General features: G+C 33.6%; 1 protein-coding gene across 1 annotated transcript in view; it reads left to right on the top strand.

The window, feature by feature from the left end:
* Positions 1-26,015, top strand: part of LOC142332979 (retinal guanylyl cyclase 1) — a 424,869-nt gene that overhangs the window by 6,756 nt on the left and 392,098 nt on the right. The window contains exon 2 of the mRNA XM_075379736.1: positions 14,470-14,702. Within this exon, the coding sequence (XP_075235851.1) occupies positions 14,504-14,702 (199 nt within the window). The 5' untranslated portion in view covers positions 14,470-14,503. The remainder of the gene's footprint in view (positions 1-14,469; positions 14,703-26,015) is intronic.

The following is a 26,015-nucleotide window of genomic DNA, read 5'->3' as shown; positions in this document are numbered from 1 at the left end:
TTAACAGGCACAGTATCGAAACGGTTTAAATTGGTCGTCAGTTCTCTAAACGTTACCTAAAACCTTTTTCCGAAACTATTTTTGATATGACCAACCCTTACGGCAAGGGATAACCAAAATGTTACTGGAATTGTAAGATGGGTTTCTCGTATGCTAAACATTTGAACCTTTTTTTCACGTGCAACCGTTATCGTATCGAGTAAATTTGAATTTTTTCTTAACTTTACGGTGGAAATCCTTTTTATCCCCTACTTAGCACCGGTGAAATCTAAGGGCCTACTGAAAGAATTTTTTCTAATCTTTAAAGAAATTCATGGAATGAAGTAATCTTCAACCTCACCAATAAGAGGAATATCGAAAATTTAATATTTCTTTAATAATTTTCAAAAAAATTCTGATAACTTTTGGTTCACTTGGTATTTATATGTAAAATTGCTTATAATAGTAAATAATTTTTCTACACGATTCAACAAAAGATTATTTATACTATTATCTTTTGTCAGTATCTTAAATAATAATATCTGCTAAATCTGATCGGGAATCAAATCAGAAACTTTATTATTAATGAAATTATCATTGTATTAAAAAACCTATTTGAATCATCGTTTCATTATTTGTATTTCGTTGTGATACTATGAGTTGTTTATAATATAATATTGAATTATACGGTAATTTTATCAGTTTTATTACAAAATGACTGCTGTTTATTAAATCAATATTGTATAAATTTAAATTATAATTCAAATTTTATTACTGTTCTTGTTCTACAACTTATTATCGTTACCCTATTTTAAACATAACAATTACTTTAATAGCATTGCATGTGTTATGTTAATACTGCTATAAACCATTTAAATTGTTTCTGTGTTTAATAGGCGTGCATTGCTATTATATCTTGTGAACCTTTGACTATGATAATCGGCTATAATAATGGAATGGATATTTCATTACCTCCTTCCTTTCGCTCATTTTAGAGTTATTATAGTCCATCATTATAATGGCGATCCCTAAAGATTGTGTTCGTATTTACATTGCTACAGTCCGACCGCAACTAAATCGGCCCTGAATTGCCTTAAAGAAGGTTTCCACATTGTCGAATCAAGAAACAGTGTATATTTTTTTGCGTTTTCTAGAAGTACAGAGTGTCCCATATAAAACGCAACCCAACCTTATATTGGTAGGTATTGAAATAATAAAAAGGCATGTGTAAATGTAAGTTAATTTTTATTATTACCATCCATTACCTTACAGAGTAAATGTTGGAAGTGGCCGCCATCTTCTTGAATACAAGCTTCAATTCTTTTTACAGCGTTTCTTGCAACTTTTTTCAAAGTTTGTGGCTGGATATTTAATACAGCTTGTTCAATATCGACTTTCGTTGAAGTGTTCGTGGTTTGTTGCTGTAGGCTTTTTCTTTGAGGTAACCCCGTAGAAAAAAATCCGCCGCAGGCAAATCTGGAGATCTTGGTGGCCTGGCCATAGGCCTCAACCGATAACACGATTACCAAAGAATTCCTCGACGAAATCAGAAGTTGAACCTGCGTAGTGCGATGTCGCACCGTCATGTTGCAGCCAGCAGTGTCTGTCTTCCTCTTCCAAGAGTGGGATGAACGGAAATAAAATATCTTGATATCGTTCTGCATTAATGGTGTACTCGAAAAATATAGGACCGATATTTTCTTCCGCGATATCGCGCACTACACGTCCGACTTCTGCGGGTGTATTGTTTTTCGTGATAAACGTGGGGATTTTCAGCGCTCCAAATTCGACTGTTTTGGCTGTTTATGTAGCCATCCTAATAAATCCGTGCTTCATCTGTGGAAAATAACGAATCCATAACATTAATTCCCTCACGCAGAAATAGACGGAACCGAAGAAGTCGATTACATCGACTTCTTGAGCCCGATGAACTTGTAATCGTTTGGTCGCCCGATGAACGGTCGATTTAGACAAATTAATTTCAGCAGACAAACATCTGATCGATTTATTTGGCGAGGCGAGTAATCGGTCTTTGATTTCAGCGACTGTATCTGCATTTAACACTGACGCAGATCTTTTGTGTTCCTTATTATTAACAGAACCAGTCTCTCTAAATTTTGCAACTAACCTTAATACTGATGTTTTGTTAGGAGCTGGTTTATCCGGGTACTTATGACGAAACAAATCTTGCACTGCAGCCTCCGATTTCATACTGAAGTACGACTCAACAATGAAAACACGTTCATCTAGCGAAAACGCCATCTTGTCTCTAGGAATACACTGAACGTTATGATTGCATTGTTGTTACTATCGGTAGTGTTCTACTGCGTCGCCGCGATGTTCAGATGTTGGACGAGTCCATTTCAGTAACGAGTAGGGGAGTAAGCTTGACTTTTGAAATTTCATGGATGAGTGATTGATGGGTTGCGTTTTATATGGGACATTTTGTATATACTTTTCAAAAATATCTGTAAATTGTTAAATTGAAACTCCTAATGTTTGCGATTTTATAGCGAGTCAAAGTATTAGAGATGCAGGTAGAACTTTGAAGCGCGGTGAATGACCTGACGTCTCAAGTTCTGCCACGGTTATTTAGGTTTGCAGCTGTCTTATCTTTTCTAAAAAAATTTTCTATTGTGAACAGTATGAGTATTACGACGGTTTGATATGTACATTTCGACATTTTTAATTATTCAGTAAGTTTTCGTATCTCAGAAACGTTTGCGGCAAAGTACGACCTGTGAGTTTTTTTATTTTTATTAAGTTTTTTAATTTTTACTATTAGATTACGGAGCATTTTTATTTATTTTTGTCGATGCAAAAAGAAAATGAAGAAGTAATTCACGTCCGCGATATGAAAATGAAATAAAAAGTAGTACAGTTTCACGGAAATTGACTTAAAAGAATTACTCATTTACAAATATTTCGGCAAAAAAATAATGTACATTTCGAGATCATTGTCGATAACATGCACGGGTGTAGACGCTTCATATTTGTTGCTTTGGATTCAAGATCGGTGTTATTTATGATCGTGACACTTATGAACTTTACACCCATTTTCTCGAAACCGCTTTTTCTGAACCGGTTGAAGTCCTCATCGCTTATTAAATTATTCGATTAGTGTGGTTTTGAACTTCAATGTTCTGAAATACCGTCCGTTAAAAAATGTTTTAACTTTTTTTTTTATTACAATGAAAAAGAAAATTGAGTAATAAATAATATTTTTGTTTAAATAACCATTGCTCAGCTAAAGATTAGCTTTTAATTTTATTCTAATCTACTTTATGTTTTGATGTTTTTTCTTCTTTTAGGTAGATTTCATAAGAAACATGCCTATTGTAATGCGTACCATGAATTTACTTCCGGATGATTTCACATCCCCGAGACCCCAAAACCACCATCAGCTCAAAAGTTTATATATATACATATTTCACTTTCTTGTGGACACGATAACTGTCGTAATTTTCGTCAGTCACTTTGAAATTGTTCCCTAAAAATACCCAAAATTTTGTTGAGTTAGTTAATTGCAAAAATCGCACCATGGGAATGAAAATGGGGTGGCTTTTTCCAAAAAAAAATTGTTGTAACATTTTTATTAAGTAAATTATGAAATTTGTTTAAAGTTCCTACTATTCTTTGGATAAGGGCCTAAAACCTATCTAAGTAAAGTTTTTTGATATCACCAACCATTCGCCCAGGTGGGAGGAAAAATGGGAGGTTCCATTTATGTATGGGTGTTCAATACACGCCTGTATATATTTATGTAACTCGTGAGGGACGGTTGTGAACTTAAAGTACAATCCCTTATCCTTAAAAAAATAGGCCAAACCCGATTCGTGCAACTTACAAAATAACGCATCGAAAGAAAGACTTAAAACCTACAAACAGAATAAATCTTTTTACTGCTCCTATGCTCGTATATAAAAATTAAAAGTATTTTCAGTAGTGGAATAATCCCTCCTTAATCCAGTATGACACTCATCAATTATATTATTTTTATCCATCCGTTTATTTAACCGTCTCAACAATTTATATTTTACAAATCTAACTAATAAAATAAATTTCTCTATAATTTTGTCCATTAGTAAGGTCCGGTTTTTATGAATTGAAAAAATTATGGTCTTTGAGAAACTAGTGAATGTATGACCTGAATCAAAGACGCGATTAAAAAAAAAAAATAATACAACAAATAGAAACTTTCTAGGTGCTGACTTAAAAAATTCCACCAGAACGCCGTCTGTTACCGTAGATTAATCGACTTTTGCTTCACGTAAAACCGCGTTCAACTCAGAAATGTAATAGTAGAATCTAAGCTATCGTTTGTAACAAAAGGGTGCGCGTAATACAGAATGGGCAGCATAAAACCGAACTCGTAATGAAATGCTACCCAATAGTATTTATGGAAGACTCTCACACAGCTAGCGCGACTAGTGAATATATATGTTACTACTGATTGTTGCTGCAGTTTGTCAGATGATTACGTGTCGTTGCGGTATTGTGAGTGCAGTTGTGTACGTGTAAAATGCATTATTCAATCCAGGAGAGGATAGCTATAGTCGAGGCCGCAAACGTAACAAAAATAATTAAAGTTAATATACAAAAAACCGGTTACGAACAACTGAATTTGAAGGGTTCAAGCGCTTTCGGCGCTAAATTAAATTCCATCTTCAGGAACTCATTTTCGTCCTATTTGTAACGGTAATTAAAACTTCACATTTAAATTATAAAAAACCTTGTTATTTGCTTAAAACGTACCAGTTGGTACTGATATGTATAAAACTGTGTCAACGTAAACGTCCTGTCAATTTGGTGGTCTCAACTGTTATCTAACAGCTGTTGACACAGACACTTGAGACAACAGTTTCAAAACCGTTACAAATAGAACGAATATGAGAGTTCCTGAAGATGGAATTTAATTTAGGGCCGGAAGTGCTTGAACCCTTCGAATCCAGTTATTCGTAAGCGTTTTTTTTTGTATATTAACTTTATACCAACGGGGCATCTTTAACAAAAATATTTGACAAATTTTACAAGCCCGATTTTTGTTGATTGAAAAATTTTAAATGTTTTAAATGATTGAAAGTAAACGTTAATATTTCCACAGAAATAAATTAATTATAAAACTAATTATGTTTTAATTTACAAATAATTAATTACTTAAAATACTTTATAAAATTGTTTCACCGTGGAAACACAGCGCCCGCGCACACACACATACACAACTTAATGTTTAATAACATAGTACCAAAAGTTTTTCTATCATAAAAATCTTTCAATATATTTATGGTATCACTTATGAAACAATCTTTATAATATTTGTATAATAAAACCACTACCACAACTAAATAACGCAACAAGTCATTCCAAGAGCTGAACTCATACTGAAGAAAATCCATCGCTTTAAGTTACTCATTACTTGACTTACTGACATGTTTATGTTTATACATGTCTGGCTTGACATGAAATGACATCAATCGACTGTTATATATCAAATAATAGGTCTACAGCACCCATCACAATATAATTCAGATGTGAATAAGCAAATATACAGTTGTACTAATTTATTTGAGTTGTTTGTTTCACGAATGAGATGAAACAAATAAATTTAAGAGATTGTAACTTACGAACGTTACGTGATGGTTGTTTCGGGATACATATTCAACCGACCGGGTTGGTCTGGTGGCAAACGCGTCTTCCCAAATCAGCTGATTTGGAAGTCGAGAGTTCCAGCGTTCAAGTCCTGGTAAAGCCAGATATTTTTACACGGATTTGAATACTAGTTCGTGGATACCGGTGTTCTTTGGTGGTTGGGTTTCAATTAACCACACATCTCAGGAATGGTCGAACTGAGAATGTAAAAGACTACACTTCATTCATACTCATACATATCATCCTCATTCATCCTCTGAAGAATTATCTAAACGGTAGTTACCGGAGGCTAAACAGGAAAAAGAAAGAAAGGAAAACACAAAACAGTAAAACGGCATATAAAATACTATATAGAACACCTATTCCCTTTTCGGCTCCAAATTTTATGTCAACTAGTGTTTTTTTCCATTATATAAGAATAATAATCGATTCCAGTAAAATTTTTCACCTTTGTTGTCAGATTCTTTTTAATCTTTATCTATTTTGCTCGACGATTATTATTAAACACTTTTTATTAAATTTGCGTAAAGGGATTTGTCTCCCGTCTTCGGATCCGTGCCAAGCTCATTCAGATATTTTTTGGTGAAATAATAATTATAAATTTTTATAATAATTTGTAAAATAATTGAAAAAAACAAGATCGGCACCTTTTTTTTTTTTACTTCAACAAACATTTACAATACATTTTACAAAAACAAACATTTTTTTTGGAATCTATCGTTAATTTTGCATAATTTTATTTTAATTAAAAGTTGTCTACTTATATAATTTTTTCGTGTAAAGAACGAAAAGATCTCATAGTCGCATCGACAATCTTTTTATTTTTTAATCCTTCTGAAAATTTTTAAAGCGTAACAAAGTATAATTTAATAAATATCCTTACGTGGTGATATCATCGAGCAAAAAAAAAAAAAATTCAAAGAGATGCACGATGGTTTTTTTTTATTCAGTTTGAACAAACTTTTCCGGTTATAAAATATCTAAACTTTTACAGCGAGGTTAACAAACGACGTATTCTCTTGTGTCTCTCTCTTTTTTTGTTTAGCCTCCGGAACCACCGTAAGGTATTACTTCACAGGATGAATGAGGATGATATGTATGAATGTAAACGATGTGTAGTCTTGTGTAGTCTCAGGTCGACCTGGTCCTTAGGCGCGTGGTTACTTAAAACCCCACTACCGAAGAACACCGATATCCACAATATAGTGTTGAAATCCGTATAAAAGTAACTGTCTTTACTAGAATTTGATTCTTAGAACTCTCGACTGCGAAATCAGATGATTTGCGATGACGAGTTCACCACTAGACCAATCCGGTATGTTTGTTTATTTGAATCTACTAATATGTGTATTATTTAAATTGTGACTGTAATATCATCGATTGTGTCACTTTTAATAGTTTCTTTCATTATATTAATTAAATAAGCTGATTCTTTTTTTTTATTTATACAAGTGAAAAAATTTCTTTCCGGTTGAATAATGTTGAAAGGGAACAGATATAAAACTGGATATGAAGTATGTTTTTTTTTCTCCGTGTTTGTATAGTCTATTTATAAATTACTGATGTTCACAAGCTTATTAGTACGTGAATCGAACACTAGAAAATAAAAATACAGGGTTATCGTAAAAGAATGGTGCGGTTTTGAACATGGTTTAAATTTAAACAGAATTACTTACACATTATGTTTTTTTATTTTTCAAATTTGTCGTCTCAAACATTTTTTTACATAATTAATAAATTTCAATATGTGCTCCCTTAGTTGCTCGACAAATGTCCAAACGATACTCAACTTCTCTCCAAACATTACTTCGTTAATAGTTGTCATTGCTTCATTAATCCTGTTTTTTAAGCGGTTAAGGTCGCGAAGTTTTTGTGTATAAACAACGCTTTTGATATACCTCCACAAGAAAAAATCACAAGGTGTCAGGTTTGGACTCCTTGGAGGCCAAAGATGGGTCCTTGCCGGCCTATTCATCGATCTCCAAATTTTTCGTTCAAAGCGTCCGTGACCGACGCAGTGAAGTGCGGGGGATCACCATCTTGTTGGAAATGAAGTCGATGAATGTTTTCGAGTTCATCCGTCTGAGGAAAGCAGTAATTGGTTAACATGTCGAGTTACACGACTCCATTAATTGTTTTTTCAGCAAAGAAGAAAGGCCCTATTACACGATTTATCATCACACCACACCACACAAAACATTAACTTTAGGCGAATCGCGTTGTTTGTTGATAATTGCGTGTGGGTTTTCAGAGCCCCATATTCGTGAATTGTGTCTGTTAACGCATCCATTCGCGTGGAATGTAGCTTCGTCTGTAAAAATTATATCGTCTAAAAACGATTCGTTTTCACTTATACTGTCCGACATTTCAACAGCGAAATCGTAACGTTTTACACCATCATCGGGTTTCTATTCCTGCAGTATCTGGAATTTATAAGCGTGTAATTTCAGATTTTTATGTAAAACTTTGTGAACTGTAGATTTTGGATTACCTAATTCGACGCTTCGACGGGGGATGGACTTCTAATTGCCGATTGTCTAATAAGTTCAACCGTTTCGTCTGGTACACTTGGTCTGCCGGTTGATTTCTGTTTCTTAACCGATCCGGTTTCTTCGAATCGTTTGAACCGACGTGTTATGTTATTTTTGTGCGACGGATCTCTTCGGAATTCACGTCGAAACGCATGTTGAACTAAAATTACGGATTTTAATTCAGGTATCAATAAAACACCCTTTGCTTTGTCTTTATCCGAGAACATAGTAATTCGCTATGTAACTCACCGCAACAACAATACAAGAACTGACGTTTGGTTACAACTGCTGATAAACATACGTTTGGGTTGGAGGCTTTCAGGGCACTAATATAACATCTAGAAATTTCCCTACAATCTTCCTATGAATTACTGAAACCGCACCATTCTTTTATGATAACTCTGTATAACGAGTATACGCCGTGTAGTTTTGCTACATTCTTCATAGGCATGGCTCCTCGAAAACTTTTTTTTTATTTCGTACAAAATAAAAATTATAACTTTCAAATGAAACGTAATGTTTTATAGGAGAGTATCATTAGACTTGAAAGCAAGAAGGAATAACGATAATAATAATGATATTAGAAAATTAATTTGTCAACCGAACATATTTACCCAGAATTTAATCAAGCAAATAGGAAAATTATACTTTACCCGGTAGTTTGGTTTTGTCCAAGTTATTTCTAGTATACTGCCGGGGTGGGCAAGTAGTATCGTCTCGGCCTTTTAATATTGCACCGTCTCATCTTTTCTCTGAAGCAGTATCTAACGGTGGTGTAGGAGGCTAGAAAGAAAATAAAATGTCGGCTTTATCCTGGAAATATTCGTACACTGCCGGTAACTTGTTAACTAGCGATATTCAATGAATAGAAAATGCTTTATAAAGTCTATCATAGTACTTTATAAAATAAATAGTCGGTATTTCGTTAACATCTAAATTTTCATTTTATATTATGAAATATTTAAACAAGTTGAAATGAAGACCCAAAAATTGTTTATGAAAATATGAATAGGTATATGCACGTATATATTAATTTTTAGATAAAGGAAGATAATTTGAACCAGTCAAAAAAAAAAAAAAACATTCCAAATAAATTATATTTTGAATAAAATTTTTAATTTTCGATCTCTTTTACAAAGTAGCAGCATCTAAGCCTTTCAGGTGGAGGTCCCGGGTTTGAATCCTGGTCAGGTTAGACATTTTTTTATACGTTATAAAAATTCCGTTTTTATATCCTACGCATAAGCTTCAAAATTATGTGTCGGTAAAAAAGAAAAAAAAAACTTCTGTGAGAAAAGTGCAAACACTATTTATCTATTTCGCTATTTGTCAATTTCAATTTTGTCAACTCGCAATCACGCGTACACTTACGTGTGTTCCTGTTCGGGTTGTCCACTCGTTGATATTAGTTTTTGAAAACTTTCTTCGTATCTTTTACCGGCACAGTCAATCAGTTTTGTGCTTTTAAAATCATGTAGTTCGTTAGAACTTAGTCAGTAAGAGGTGGGTTAATTAGATCGGTAATAAAGAATACTTTCGAAAAATATCTCGAATTTTGTTAGGCAAAGTCTTTTTTTTCCATTTGATGAACCGCGGGCCTCGAATATGTCATTTTATTCTTTTTTTAATGTAACTTTACGTTTCGTGCTGCTAGATAGAAGTACTTGATACTACTAGGTAGCGTACAAAAACTTGATAATGTACTTGAAATAATAAAATTTAAAAGAAAATATACTACAGCTTGTTTTAATAGTAAATGCTGTTACTGATATGAAACAATTTTTTTAATACAAATTTCTTCTTTTAAAAAAAAAGTATTAGTTTACAAGAGATTATACTAGTTTTATTGAAAGAGAAATAAATAAAACAGAAATAGATTCGATTGGTAAAATCGGATTTAACGATAAAAATCAAGGGTTACACTTACACAGTAAAGTGCAATATTACATCACGAATATTCGATTCGTTAAAGTCCATTCGTTACACTAGTTTTATTAAAAAAGGAAAAATATGTTATGAAGTGAATGATATGACTATCAAAAAAAAATATTGGACGTGAAATTCAATTTGTTTATTTTAAGGCAGTAAATTTTAATAATAAATCCTTAAGATAATAATCAATAATTCATAAAAAAATAAAATAATAATTTAACAAAACGCAGTGGTACCCAAAAAAGTTGCAATGAAATTTTAAATCATACGGTAAGATTCTCGCAGATATTTCTTCCGTTCAAAAGAACAAACATTTCTGTAATATAAATAAAAATGTTTTTAACTACACGATACTGATATAAAAAAAGGTAAGACACTACATTTCTGTTTTCAAAATCTGTAATTGATTAAGAATTTTCCTTAAAAAAAAATACGTGTTAAATAAAGAGTGATTCAAAGAAACGGGAAATTTTAAAAATTAAATAACGTTAATGAAAAATTTTTTTAGAAAATGAATTTTATTTCATGTAATTGTAAATTTCATGTAAATGTTGCCATTTTAGGATACATGCATTTTAGTTTATTTTATAAAAATGACCTCCTCTTCTACGTAAACACTCACGAAGTCTCTTCGTCAAATTGTTCACGTTTTGACATAACATCTCAACCGGAATTTCCGCAATTGCTTCTCGGATCTTTGCCTTCAGTTCTTCCGTTGTAGCAGGTCTACTGTGGAACACTTTGCTTTTAAGGTGACCCCACAAAATGTAATCGCAAGGTGAGAGATCAGGCGATCTGCGAGGACATCTAATGTCACGATTTCGTGAAATCACACGTTGTCCAAACAATCGGCGTACAGCTGCCGTCGATATTCGTGCAGTATGTGACGTTGCTCCGTCTTGTTGAAACCAGTTAAGAATCGGTGGAAATCTCTTTTGTTGTTCCACAACAAAGGTTTCAAGCACGGCTACGTAACGAGCCGACGTCACTGTTATCGCAAAACCGTAGTCATCCTCAAAAAAATAAGGTCCTATAACACCGTAAGATGACATAGCACACCACACGGTCACTTTCTGGCTGTGCAACGGACGCTGGTGTAGCTGCGTAGGATTTTATTGTGCCCGGTATCTGAAATTTTCCTCGTTAACAAATTCACTGAGGTGGAAATTCGCTTCGTCTGACATCCACAGTTCGTGAACAAACCCTTCGTTATCGTTTATCTTCTGAAGCATTACATTACAGAATTGTGCTCGCACAACTGCATCGTTCGGTTTCAGTTCCTGGACGATCTGCAACTTGTACGGATGGAATTGCAACTCCTTCAGTAACATTCTTCGAACACTTGAACTATGCAATTTTAAAGATGCTGAGAGACGACGGATTGACCGATGTGGACTTCGTGTGACAGCATCTTGTAAACCTTGAACATTCTGTGGTGTACGGACGGTTCGCTCACGGCCTGGAGGCTTCTTTTTCATCGTCGAACCGGTTTCCTCAAAATTAGATATCCATGTTTTAATTGCACGTGCTGATGGAACACGGTAGTGCCATCCCAGATTAAAATGACGGCGAAATTCTCTACGCGTTCCCTCCACACTGTCATTGTTTTTGTAAAACGCTTTGATAGCAAATGCACGTTGCGCACCACTCTAAGGATCCATGGCAACTAAATGGGAGGTTAGGTTAGAGAGGCTGGTGCCACTTATCAAGTGGTACGAATCGCCCACAGCTACCAACACAACTTTCAAAATTTCCCATTTCTTTGAGTCACCCTTTATATGTAACAGCCAATAGATATACAATATTAAATAATAAACAATTTTTAAGCGTTCCATATAATAAGCAAAAAATAAAAACAATTGTTTCAAAACTCTTACCTGTCCGATTTCATTTATATGTAATACATATCAGATTTACAGAAATAATACAATTCTTATGATTATTCGTAGTTTAATAAAAGAAATTAATCCGACAAAAAAATATTGGTCCCACTATACGATTTCCGGAAAAGACACCAAAATTACCGGACACACCAAACACCAATTCTCTCATCGTGAACTGGGCGTTTGAATATCTCGTGAGGATTCCTCGCCATCCAATACCTGGTGTTGTGTGAATTAATACGGCCGGATAAATTAAACTACGCTTTGTCTGACATGAAATACGATGTCGGGTCTATCCGTTCACCAACAACAACGTTTTTGAGAAGCCGGTTGCAATAATCAAGTCGTTTCAGTTTGTATGTCTGCTTCAGTTGTAACCCGGTACGGTCTCAATTTTAATTCGTGATTAAAATTCGTAATTTTAAGACAAGATGTGTATTTAACACCAGATTTTTGGGATGACTTGGGTAGTGATGTTTTTTGGACCGGCAGTAATTCTTTCAATATCGGCCACGGCCTGTGGCCTGTGTACGCCATTTTTTTATTGGCGATTTAATCGTGCATTCTACTCTTCGCTGGTATACAGGCATTCGGAAATTTTTCTACGAATGACGCAATTCTTCAAACGATGCTGAACGAATGTAGGTCTCAAGTACAGTCATCCTATCCTGGATTGAGTAAGGCGTTTTACACAAACACAACTGTACTGCAACAATACGTATACTGCACTTACACGTAACCACCTGACAAACGACAGCAATAATCAGCAGTAACATATACATCCACTAGTAGCGCTAGTCGTAAAAGAGTTTTTCATAAATAGTGTTGGCTAGCGGTTTTATTACGGGTTCGGTTTTATGTTGCTCATCCTGTATATGACATTAAATTAAAATTTCTGGTGCTTTTTAAGATTCGCAATAAATAGATTACAGATAAGATTAACCGGAGATAAAGATGAATTGTAGAAGATGTACGGCAAGTAGTAATATTTTGAGATTTTAGGCATCATTTACACCTTATAACCAAGTAGCACGACTCCAAATCATTTATATACTATTATATACGATCTGAACAGCAAAATGAAATAGTACAGAGTGTCCCATATAAAACGCAACTCATCAATCACTCATCCATGAAATTTCAAAAGTCATGCTTACTCCCCTACTCGTTACTGAAATGGACTCGTGCAACATCTGAACATCGCGGCGACGCAGTAGAACACTACTGATAGTAACACCAATGCAATCATAACGTTCAGTGTATTCCTAGAGACAAGATGGTGTTTTCGCTAGATGAACGTGTTTTCATTATCGAGACGTACTTCAATACGAAATCAGTGGTTGCAGTGCAAGATTTGTTTCACCATAAGTACCCAGATAAATCAGCTCCTAACAAAACATCAGTATTAAGGTTAGTGGCAAAATTTAGAGAGACCGGTTCTGTTAATAACAAGGAATACAAAAGATCTGCGTCAGTGTTGAATACAGATACAGTCACTGAAATCAAAGACAGATTACTCGCCTCGCCAAACGATTACAATTACGACCTTATCGCATTCAAACGGTTCATCGACTTCTTGAGCCCGACAAAGAAAAACGGCTACAATATTGTCAACGGTTCCGTTGATTTCTGCGTGAGGGAATTAATTTTATGGATTCGTTGTTTTTTACAGATGAAGCACGGTTTCATTTGGACGGCTACGTAAACAGCCAAAACAGTAGAATTTGGAGTGCTGAAAATCCCCACGTTTATCACGAAAAACAATTACACCCGCAGAAGTCGGGTGTGTGGTGCGCGATATCGCGGAAGAAAATAATCGGTCCTATTGCCGGCGACAACATGACGGTGCGAGATCGCACTACGCAGGTTCAACTTCTGATTTCGTCGAGGAATTCTTTGGTAATCGTGTTATCGGTCGAGGTTTGTGGCCAGGCCACCAAGATCTCCAGATTTGACTGCGGCGGATTTTTTTCTACGGGGTTACCTCAAAGAAAAAGCCTACAGCAACAAACCACGAACACTTGAACGATTGAAAGTCAATATTGAACAAGCTGTATTAAATATCCAGACACAAACTTTAAAAAAAGTTGCAAGAAACCCTTGTATTCAAGAAGATGGCGGCCACTTCCAACATTTACTCTAAATGTAAGGTAATGGATGGTAATAATAGAAATTACATTTACATTTACACATGCCTTTTTATTATTTCAGTACCTACCAATATAAGGTTGGGTTGCGTTTTATATGGGAAACCGTGTAGTATTTTTTTTGAGAATACGCACGAATCATATGAATAGCATCGGTACATGTACCTGAAAAAAAAAACATATTACAATGATTTATCCATAGTTACAGATTGTTCGTGAAAGGGTTTATTATTTTTTTAATTAATGTAGATTTTAATCCAGTTTAGTAATTATGATTTTTATCAGAATCCTTTTTTTTAAGAAAAATCTATTTTAATTAAGTTATAATAACTCTTTTAATGTTTTCAGGAGGGTAGTGGCGGCGGAAGAGGGATGTGGCGGCATGTTTATGGCAGGTGCATTGAGTACCATAATCGCTATAAGTTTTTGGCTATCGCCTTCATTGGCTGGTTCTCGAATAATATTGATAATCTGTCCCCCACCGCCGACATCCTTCGATATCACCTCCCTCCTTTTCAACGCACAAGAATTAATACATCTTATCAATACCGACTGGGAACTTCATTATCACAATACTTCCGGTAAGTTCATTAATTGTTTTTTTTTTTTTAATTTTATTATAATTAGAAATTATAAAAATAACGGTAAATATAGAAAATTTTTAATTACTGTAGATGATTGTATTCTAGGTCAATAGCCGTACGAATTTTAAATAAAAATCCAAATACTTTTTGTATTTGGGAACTTTAAATGTTAATGGATGAAAAATTTATTTATTTTCAACATATAAAAAGGAGATTGTTTTTTAATTCCACGAGTACGAATGTTTTTATTTAATACTAGCAGACCCGGCATTGCTTCGATATTGCTAGATTTTATCGCTATTTTAGATTTTGCTTCGCTATTGCTATTGCTAGATATATATATATATATATATATATGCAGATTAAATGAACACAATTGAAAGTTTGAAAAAACATTAACAAAATGAATATTATGGAACATCATAAACTTTTTCTCTTTCTCTCTTTTCCCTTTACCCTTTTCCCATTTTCATTTTTTAGCATATCATTTTCTTTTCCACGATTTCCCCGTTACATTTCCCCTTCCCACCACTACTAACCCTCTCCTTCACTATTTTCTTTCCCTTATTTCATTTTCCCCCTTTTCCCTTTCCATTTCTTTTTCCCTTTTTTCCCCGTTTTATCTTTTTTCCATTTTTCTTTTCTTCTCTTTTACCTTTTTCGATTTTTCCCTTTTCCCGTTTTTCCCCGCTCGTAAATCGGTTCAATAGATTTTTAGTCTATAGCGGTTACACATATCGGAAACATTGAAATTTTTTTTTTGTCTTCTGTCATTTGACTGGTTTGATGCAGCTCTCCTAGATTCCCTATCTAGTGCTAGTCGTTTCATTTCAGTATACCGTCTACATCCTACATCCCTAACAATTTGTTTTACGTATTCCAAACGTGGCCTGCCTACACAATTTTTTCCTTCTACCTGCCCTTCCAATATTAAAGCGACTATTCCAGGATGCCTTAGTATATGCCTAAGTCTGTCTCTTCTTTTAACTATATTTTTCCAAATGATTCTTTCTTCATCTATTTGCCGCAATACCGCTTCATTTGTCACTTTATCCACCCGTCTGATTTTTAACATTCTCCTATAGCACCGCATTTCAAAAGCTTCTAATCTTTTCTTCTCAGATACTCCGATCGTCCAAGTTTCACTTCCATATAAAGCGACACTCCAAACATATATTTTCAAAAATCTTTTCCTCACATTTAAATTAATTTTTCATGTAAGCAAATTATATTTCTTACTAATATATAATTTCTTCGTTTCGCTTGTGCTATTCGGCATTTTATATCGCTCCTGCTTCGTCCATCTTTAGTAATTCTACTTCCCAAATACCAAAATTCTTGAAATGGATTCGTAAAATATTTAGTATACCGTGTGTTGCTTTTACATCCAACAGGTACCACTGTTTTTCAAAAAAAAAAGTTTTCACCTGTCACAGTGTGACATCTTCCGTATATAAATAGGAGATATACAAAAAAACGCGCGTATTCGAATGCAACGTTGTGTAGAAATTTTAAAGCGATCGGTGAATAACTTTTTGAAATTTAAGATTTTGAACGTACGAACATTTACATTTCAAGTCTTATATACATATTTATTCAAGCAATATTCTGTATCAAATGAACCGACTACTGATTTTTATTCTATAGAGGAATTTCTGACGGTTGAAAATTCTGAAATTCTTCGGTTGAAAGTACGGGCTGAAATACTTTCAACCGCAATTGAAAATTTTCTACCAATTAGGAGAAATTTTCGGTTAAAGGAAAAAATACATTACATTCATAGAGCGGATAACTCGTCATCGTAAATCAGCTGATTTCGAAGTCGACAATTCTAAGGTTCAGATCCTAGTAAAGACAGTTACGGATTTGATTTGAATATCTGTATTCTTTGGTGGTTTTCTCTTTTTCCTGTTTAGCCTCCGATAACTACCGTTTAGATAATTCTTCAGAGGATGAATGAGGATGATATGTATGAGTGTAAATGAAGTGTAGTCTTGTACATTCTCAGTTCGACCATTTCTGAGATGTGTGGTTAATTGAAACCCAACCACCAAAGAACACCGGTGTTCACGATTTAGTATTCAAATCCGTGTAAAAATAACTGGCTTTACTAGGACTTGAACGCTGGAACTCTCGACTTCCAAATCAGCTGATTTGGGAAGACGCGTTCACCACTAGACCAACCCGGTGGGTTAGATTTTCTTTGGTGGTTAGTTTTCAATTAACCACACTTCTCAGGAACGGTCGATCTGAGTCTGTGTAAGACTACACTTCATTTACATTCATACATATCATCCTCTGAGGAAATACCTTACGGTTGTTCCGGATGCTAAACAGAAAAAAGCATCCTAGAAGATATTTTTAATTGAAATTGAAATTTTTCTAAAGACATCCGGAACCAAATTATAACTTATCAACAATTTAAAACCGAAACTCAACAGACCAAACAGAGCTATGACATACAACGATTTATAAATGATATGAAAACATAAATTAAATTAAATTCTGTATTTAGATTAACAAAATTTTACAAATTTATTATATTTTAACAAAAGATGTTCGAAGCAAGCGCCCTGCGTAGCGATGCTCTTATGTGTTACGCTTAATGCTATATTTCTTGTTGAATGTTCACCTTCAGTTTATCGATAGTGGGAAGATCGATTTACAGACATTATTTTTCAAACTTACTCCGTAGGAAAAAATCTCAAGTAGACAAATTCTTGGAATACGGAGTCAATCGCCCTCTGCAGATGCATAAACACGTGCTAATGAATAGTTTGATGTGGGACACGTTTCTTCGTCTTGTTAGAAGAACCCGTAATGTTTCCACGATCTGTTGATCGAACGTAGAATTCTTCAAAAAAAGTACGGTACACTTCTGTACTTAAGAGTCCGATCAAAAAATATCGGCCCAAATATATGATTACCAGAAATAGCACATCTTCTCATCTTGAAGTGGCGCTCAAACAATCAATGAGTATTTTCAATCATCCGATACCTTATGTTTTGAGGATTAACACGCCCGTATAAATTGAACCGTGCCTCGAATGATATGAAATAGAGCAATCTGTCCATCGATAATCTTTTTCAAAAGCCGGTGGCAACAATTATGACGTTTCGGTTTGTCTGTTCTGTTAAGTCTTTACACGATACGGTTCCGAATTTAAATCGTGTAGAATCTTACGGCAAGAAGTAAGATTCACAAGCGGCATATTTGACACCGGTTCGTTGTGATAACATAGGTATAGATATTTTCGGACCGGCAGAAATCTTTCTTTGAATGTCATCCAAGGGGTCTGGAAATCTAACTCTGGGTCACCTATTTCGTTTTGAAATCGTTGTACGCCATTTATTAGTCGAGTCGTGTAAACTACTCTTTTTTAGGACGCTGGCGATCGGAAATTTTTCCACGAATATTCGAAAATTTACTTGAAAGGATCTAGAAGAGGAAGAATAATGAAACGTTATCGTTTGAAAAAACCTAGAACGTGCAGAATCTCACCCGATTAGCTTATTTTCTCTCATATTCTATATTGCTTAGCTGTACGAGTATAGCGCAACTATAAAGCTGGGAAAGTATTATAAAAGAATAATAAAATTCATTCTATGAAAAAAAGTTAATTTCCATTAAATTCTCATCTTTTAAAACGGGCACGTAATTAAAAATTAGTTTAATTAATTTTTTTAAAATTCTTTTATTTATAGTCGCATCAACAATTATAGTCATTAGCGACATTAATAATTTTGATTTCACGCCTACTTCTTAAAAACAAAATTTTATAAAGAATTGAAAAATTCGCAGTATTTAGTTCTTTATAGAAAATAAATATAAAATATAATGGGGGTCTGTTTAAGTCGTTTATCGTATAATGTTTGCAACTATACTTTTTGTCTGAAAAGTTCTGGGTTCGAATCCCATAACCTTTTTTCACACTAAAAATTTAATATCGCTTTATAAAATAAAAACAATGTAGACGGTTATAATCAGTTATAACGTTATATCTACGGGGATGTTAAATAAATAAATAAATAAAGATTTTTATTTATTCCTTTTTACGTAGTGATTAATCGTTCAATCGGTAACGCGAAATTCGGTCATCATTTTTACAGATACGTATAATCTTATATATATATATATATATATATATATATGAATTAGTGTTTATTTGTTTGCCCCCCGTATGCTTTCCTGTACCATTCATCCGATTACGATGAAACTTTCGTGAGTGTTGTGCGCACGCCAGTGAAGGTTTCTCAGTTAGTTTGGACCCGCTAGATGGCGTGGGTCGAAATATTTCAAAAAATTGTACTTATGGTCCGATTTGGCTCGTATTTAGAATATAAATTAGCACCGTGAAAAAAAATATTTTTTGTGAAAAAGGGAAGAAGAGAAAAAGGGAAAAGGAAAAGAGGGGAAGGGAAGAAAATTGGAAAAGGGAAAGAGGGAAAAAAGGAAAGATTAAATTCTGCGATGTTCAGTAATATTCAATTTTTTAATGTTTTATCAAACTTTCTATTATGTTCATTTATTCTATATATATATATATATATATATATATATATATATATATATATATATATATATATACATACTCAAATCTACCAATAGCGAAGCATTGCTGGTTCAGCTAATTTCTTTATAAACAGTTTACGATAAAAAAATTTATTTTTACCGTCATTACTTTATGGATGTATGAGATTTTTAAAACTTTTAATTAAAATAACAAATAAACGGTTGCACGATTATGTAATTATAATTAAATTAACGTTCTATAAAAATATATGAAAGGTTGGGAGAAAACATTGTTAAAATGTCGGATAAAAAAAATGCTAAAGAAATCGAGATAATTCCCTGATTATATACCACACACCCAAACCACCTTCCTGACTGAGCGGAGGACACACGGCGTCTTAATCACTATAAAGACGCCGCCATAACGACGAACGACGCTAAGATTCTACTAAGATGTTTTCGTGACTTTTACTTTTTATGTTATCTGTTGTGATATTAAATAAAATACAATCGCTAACTTTAAAAATTTATTTCTGCTTTTCTTTATTATTTTTTGGTAGTTCATAATCGTATATGTTATGTATTAAAGTCCGTTATTTGTAAAATAATTTGTTAAAGGGTAAAGTAATTTATTTATTATCTTTTTAATAGAATAAAATGTTGTTCTACAGATCTAGACATCTCCTGTGGGAGGTGGTATAATTTATAGTAGAGTTGAATACATACGCGTGATATGATACATAATACTCGTAGTTAGTCGACTTTCATTTGAAAATCGTGTACGTATTATCGGCTAATTCTTTAAACCGTTTAGAAAATACAACATTAATTGTGGTATACATTTTAAACTATTGATTAAGAAATCGTTAAGTTGCGTTCTGGTTCGATCTAGGTAAAAATTTTCCGATCATCCTAGAATTTTGGGCTAAAATGTGCATTGGTTATCGTGAGAAGAGTATAATTTTTATCTGAATGTGGATTTTTATCTGGTATTGCATTTCCTAGCTCCAGAAGTAGATATTTTTTCTTATTATCAAATTTTAATTTAAAATAAATAACAATGCCTGGTTGAAAAAATTATTACTTGAAAAAACAGTAATTGAAAAAAACGAGAAGCAGACAACAATTTTTTTACGGATCGCTTTATTGAAACAATTAAGTTTCACACTTGTTAAATTTTGTTCTAATTTCGTTTTGAGTTGCTAATTATCGGAAGAAAAACTGTAGAGTTTATATTGAATTACTCACAAAAATTACTATTACACATACCGTAAATAAGTAAGTACTAACTATGTTGACTATGTAATTAGACTGTGTAACTATGTAATTACGTAACTAAATAGTAATTTCGTATTTGAACTTGTTTTTACCTCCTAGTACACCTCAGATTTGAAATTTAAAGCTGTTTACATTGTTTAATGCAACCCTGCATATTGGATTACACACACGCGCGCGCGCGTGCGCACACACATACGAAGGTCATTAATAATTAAAGAGAGAAACGGTAACGGTGGAAAAACTATTTAGTTGATGAACTGAAACTGTCTGACACTCAAGTTGGCACACCTGACATAGAAAATATCAGCTACTCAAAAATATTTTCATTATTATAACCTCCTTTTTTTATTTCAAAATGTCGGCTGCTCCTGAAACGTCTACTCAGAAAGGACAACGTGCTGTTATAAGATTTTTTTTTGAGGTGTAAGATAATAGGTCGACGTTAAAATAGTATGATAAAAAGTATATTAGTCGTAAAAATTTTTATGAATTGAATGAACAGATTAAATCGACCTTGAAAAACTGGTACGGGATTTCATCGTATTTTATCGGGGCACTGTTAGAAGTTTCGGCAAATTAAGGATATTATTTATAATGTCAGGCGCATAAAAATTTGGAAAATTGATACAATTTGTAGTGCGAAGATCGGCTTTGTCCACTGATTATCTATAATATGCTGAATTACCGCAAAACGTGTTGAAGGAGAGTTCCGGAGTGTGACTCAAAATCAAAAGAATTCACATTGGTAGGGAATTTAAACTACCGTATTTTAGCGGTTGATTTTTCCCCGTGATAACTCGTTAGGAAACTGGTTTATTGCTTTGAGCTGCAATCCGAATGATAGAGTATGAAATGGAAACATCAAAATTCGGCTACCAGGAAAAAAACTTACAATCTACGCGTCTGCCGGTAAAGAAATATTAACGATGTTTTAGAACTATAAAGGCCGAAATTTATTGCAAACATTTTTAACGTAAAATCAACAGTAGTATACAATTTCGATACTCTAGAAAAAAAAGTGAAATCCCCAATAAAGAGGAAGTGTTCCCTTTCAAAAGGATCAATACATTTTTACAGTCACGCTTCCCTCATTCCGTTCAAAACAACACGAAAAGGAACTCAAAAGTCGGGTCGAAAGATATTACCGCATCATTTACGAATTCGCATCATTAAATTTTTGTTTTGTTTGTTCCTTTCATACATTTTCGCGTAGCCTAATTTCGACAGCATAAGCAAGTCAAGAATTTTGGCTGTGACATTGACAACTGACATTGACATTGGCTGTGACAGGACGAGTATGGCTGTGACATTGAGGTGAATAATTTTTTATTACTGGAATAAGAAAAGTCACAGAAAGATGCCTAATCGTACCCGGGAATTATGTTGAAAAGTAACGTTAATTTCATCTTCAACAATACTTTTTCTACAGTCATTTGTTTCCTTGGTTATTGAACGATCTTCGAATATACAGAAGGTATCACAGGGTTTTCTCGAAACTTTCATAACCTGTTCCGGTTGATAAAAAAATAATGGAAAAAGTTCGGATAAACATATAACCTAAAATGCTTCGTTTACTAGTTACAGTAAGTAAAAGATTTCGCTTGGATTTAAGCTGCCCCGATGAAATGATGTCGTACTGAAATTTTTAGATTGTTAACTAAGGGGCAGATTTAGTGATTTCTTATGGTTATTGATCTGAAAAATCTAATAAAATATATTCCAGAACTGTGTCTGCAGTAGTTTCTGAAAAATCTGAGGTGAAAACCAATGAAGTGGAGTAAAATACCCTGTTTTTACTTTTGACGTACAATAAATTTGTTAATTCGGTAATAAATACATAAAACTTTTACACAAAAATTTGTAGAAAATTTAATTCTGAATAAAACCGTATAAGATTAGTTGAATAAAACAAAGAAACATTCGAATTTTATTTAGAAACTGTACACCAGACCAAAGTGTATTTTCACGTAGAAGTTTATTATAAATGTTCAAAATAAGTTAACCCATTTTCAACACATTTCTTGGAACGCTTTTGTTGCTCTTTTTAGTTATTTAGGGCTGTCCTTATGTTGCTCAGCCGCATCGATAATTCGGACAATTAATTCCTCACGAGAATGAATTTTATTTCGGATAGAATACTTTTAATCCATCCCCTGACGTAGAAATCTAAAGGTGTTAGATCAAGCGATCTTGTTTCCCAGGAATGCGGACCTACATGACCGATCCATTTCTCATGGAAATTATGATTAAAGTGAATGGAAACGGCACAAGAGAAGTAGGGAGGGGTGCCATCATGATTCGAGGCGTGCCACGAAAATTCATCTGGTTTCGATAGTGAAGAACTAAAATGTTGGCTTGACTTTACGTATTAATCTATGCAGATAATGTTTTGAGAAGCAAAATTGTAACTATTTTGTGATTGTCATTGTAGAAGTTAAATTACGTTATTAATGTTTAATTTTAATTATATTACATTGCAATATTATAACAATAATAATTAATAGTGTAATGATTAGATATTTGAATAAATGCAACACAAAATAATATACTATTTTTCTTTTGCTTTTTACCACTCTGAATGGGAAGTTTCCTAAATAAAATAAGTGAGAATCGATTGCTTTCTTGTGCTGTGAGTAGATGTCAAAAATGTAAAGTTGGATGGAAGCATTTTTTTTGATCGGCCAACTTTACTTTTTGACGTCCACTCATAGCACAGTCAATCAAAAATTAACCGATCAATTCTCACTTTTTTTTCGGAAGCTGTTAGTTCGTGGAACTCAGCCGTAACGCAAATTTTCATAGTTAGATCTAATCTTCACATTTTCCGTCGATTGGAAATATTGTAGAAATGTAGCTGCAGGGGGTCCACCGGAACCAGCAAAATTTTGAAAGTAGTTATGAGAAAAATAAGTTTGGGAACCTCTGGTGTAATTTCTAGTTTTTTTTTTTTTTTTTAACAAAATATTTTAACATTAAATTTTGTTTTTACAAATCACCAAAAATCAATTTAGTTTTTGTTTATATTAAATAAGTACATTTCTGACTTTTCTTTGTTTTACTCAAATTAATTTTTATGCAAAATTAAGAATTAAATCCTCTACAATTATTGAGTAAAGGTTTTATGTATTTTTTACCCATTTAACAACTTTATTGTACCTCAAAAATAAAAAAATAGGATTTTTTACGTCTTTTTTTTTGTTTTCACCTCAGATTTCTGAAGAACTACTACAGATATGATTCTGGGACTTATTTTATAAGATTTCTCAGATCAAAATCCGTAAGAAATCACTAAACCTGCCGCTTATTTCACCAGCGCAGCTGAAATCCGAACAAAATCGTTCACTAGCTACAGTTCGCAAACGAAGTATTTTAGAACTTATGTTTATTTGTACTTTTTCCATTATTTTTACAAGTAGAACAGGTAATGAAATTCCCGAGAGAACTTCGTGATACACTCTCTCTCTCACTCTCTAGCTCTGTGTGTGCGCGCGTATATATATATTCAATTTTTTTTATTTTTACGTGTATCATCGATCGATGTATTAAGTAATCGCTGTTTATGGAAAAAGTAATAATATTTTTTAAAATGATTTTTCTTTACCTTAAATTTATGTCTTTGTCCTTAATTATCCTTTATTTTCGTAATTGTGTCGCAACGTTTTCTAGTTCCGTTGGCAATGTTAATAAGTTTTTAAGAGAAAAGCCATTACTGTGTTATATTTTGGGTGAGAAGATGGAATACTGGTACTGCGAGTAGATTAATGGGAGTTACATTAAATTAAGGTTATGTTTCATGCGAAGACAGGTTAGATTAAGAGTCCTTTCCAAGTAGAAATGAAACTGACTCGATCGGTGAAGATAAAGTTAGAGCCAACTTAACTCCTCTTGGCTGTTATAACATGAATCTTCAACTACGTTGCGTTTTATTATATAGAATATTATTTCATATTACTACAGTTTTATTATTATTATTTTATAATAAATTCCTTTCTAGGTTATTAATTTTGTTTCCAAAATTTATTATTATATAAACTGTTATAATGTACAGTAAAAATACTTATAGAAAATTAAACACGGTGGATAATTACTTCAAAATTAAAAGATTACCTCTTTATTTACTTGGCTGTTAAATTATATAAAAAAAGGATATAAATTACTACAGGGTGATTCAAAGAAACGGGAAATTTAAAAAATTAAATAACGTTAATGAAAATTTTTTTTTAGAAAAGAATTTTATTTCATGTAATAGTACAAATGTTGCCATTTTAGGATACATACATTTTAGTTTATTTTTTAAAGATGACATCTTCCAGGTGACCTCCCTTCTACGTAAACACTCACGAAGTCTCTTCGTTAAATTGTTCACGATATGACGTAACATCTCGACTGGAATTTCCGCAATAGCTTCTCGGATCTTTACGTTCGGTTCTTCCGTTGTAGCAGGTCTACTGTGGACCACTTTGCTTTAAAGGTGACCCCACAAAAAGTAATCGCAAGCTGAGAGATCAGGCGATCTGGAAACCCATCTAATGTCACCGTTTCGTGAAATGACACGTTGTCTAAACAACCGGCGTACAGCTGCCATCGATAATCGTGCAGTATGTGACGTTGCTCCGTCTTGTTGAAACCAGGCTGTGTTAAGAATCGGTGGAAATCTCTTTTGTTGTTCCACAACAAAGGTTTCAAGCACGGCTACGTAACGAGCCGACGTCACTGTAATCGCAAGACCGTTGTCATCCTCAAAAAAACAAGGGCTTATAACACCGTAAAATGTCATAGCACACCACACGGTCACTTTCTGGCTGTGCAACGGACGCTGGTGTAGCTGCGTAGGATTTTATTGTGCCCGGTATCTGAAATTTTTCTCGTTAACAAATCCACTGAGGTGGAAATGCGCTTCGTCTGACACCCACAGTTGGTAAACAAACTCTTCGCTATCATTTATTTTCTGAAGCATTACATTACAGAATTGTGCTCGCACAACCGCATCGTTCGGTTTCAGTTCCTGGACGATCTGCAACTTGTACGGATGGTATTGCAAGTCCTTAACTAACATTCTTCGAACGCTTGAACTATGCGATTTTAAAGATGCTGAGAGACGACGGATTGACCGATGTGGACTTCGTGTGACAGCATCTTGTAAAGCTTGAACATTCTGTGGTGTACGGACTGGAGATTTATTTTTCATTGCCGAACCGGTTTCCTCAAAATTAGATATCAATGTTTTAATTGCATGTGCTGATGGAACGCGGTCGTTTTTTAAAGAATAATTAATGACATTTATTGAAAAACTAGCAAAACCGGCAATGCTTTACTATTACTAGATTTAAGTATCTGAGTATATAGATTAAATGAACACAATTGAAAGTTTGATAATATATTAAAAAAACTGATCGTTACGGAACTTCACAAAATTTAAATATTCACTTTCTAAAATTCAGAATATAAATAAATCTGATCGTCAAAACAGCACTACCTATCGGATTTAATTCAAACGACTCTTTAATCACAGCAGTCGG

Source organism: Lycorma delicatula, chromosome 12 (assembly GCF_047948215.1).
Source record: "Lycorma delicatula isolate Av1 chromosome 12, ASM4794821v1, whole genome shotgun sequence".
Taxonomy (NCBI): Eukaryota; Metazoa; Arthropoda; class Insecta; order Hemiptera; family Fulgoridae; genus Lycorma; species Lycorma delicatula.
This window is presented reverse-complemented; position numbering and strand designations above follow the sequence as displayed.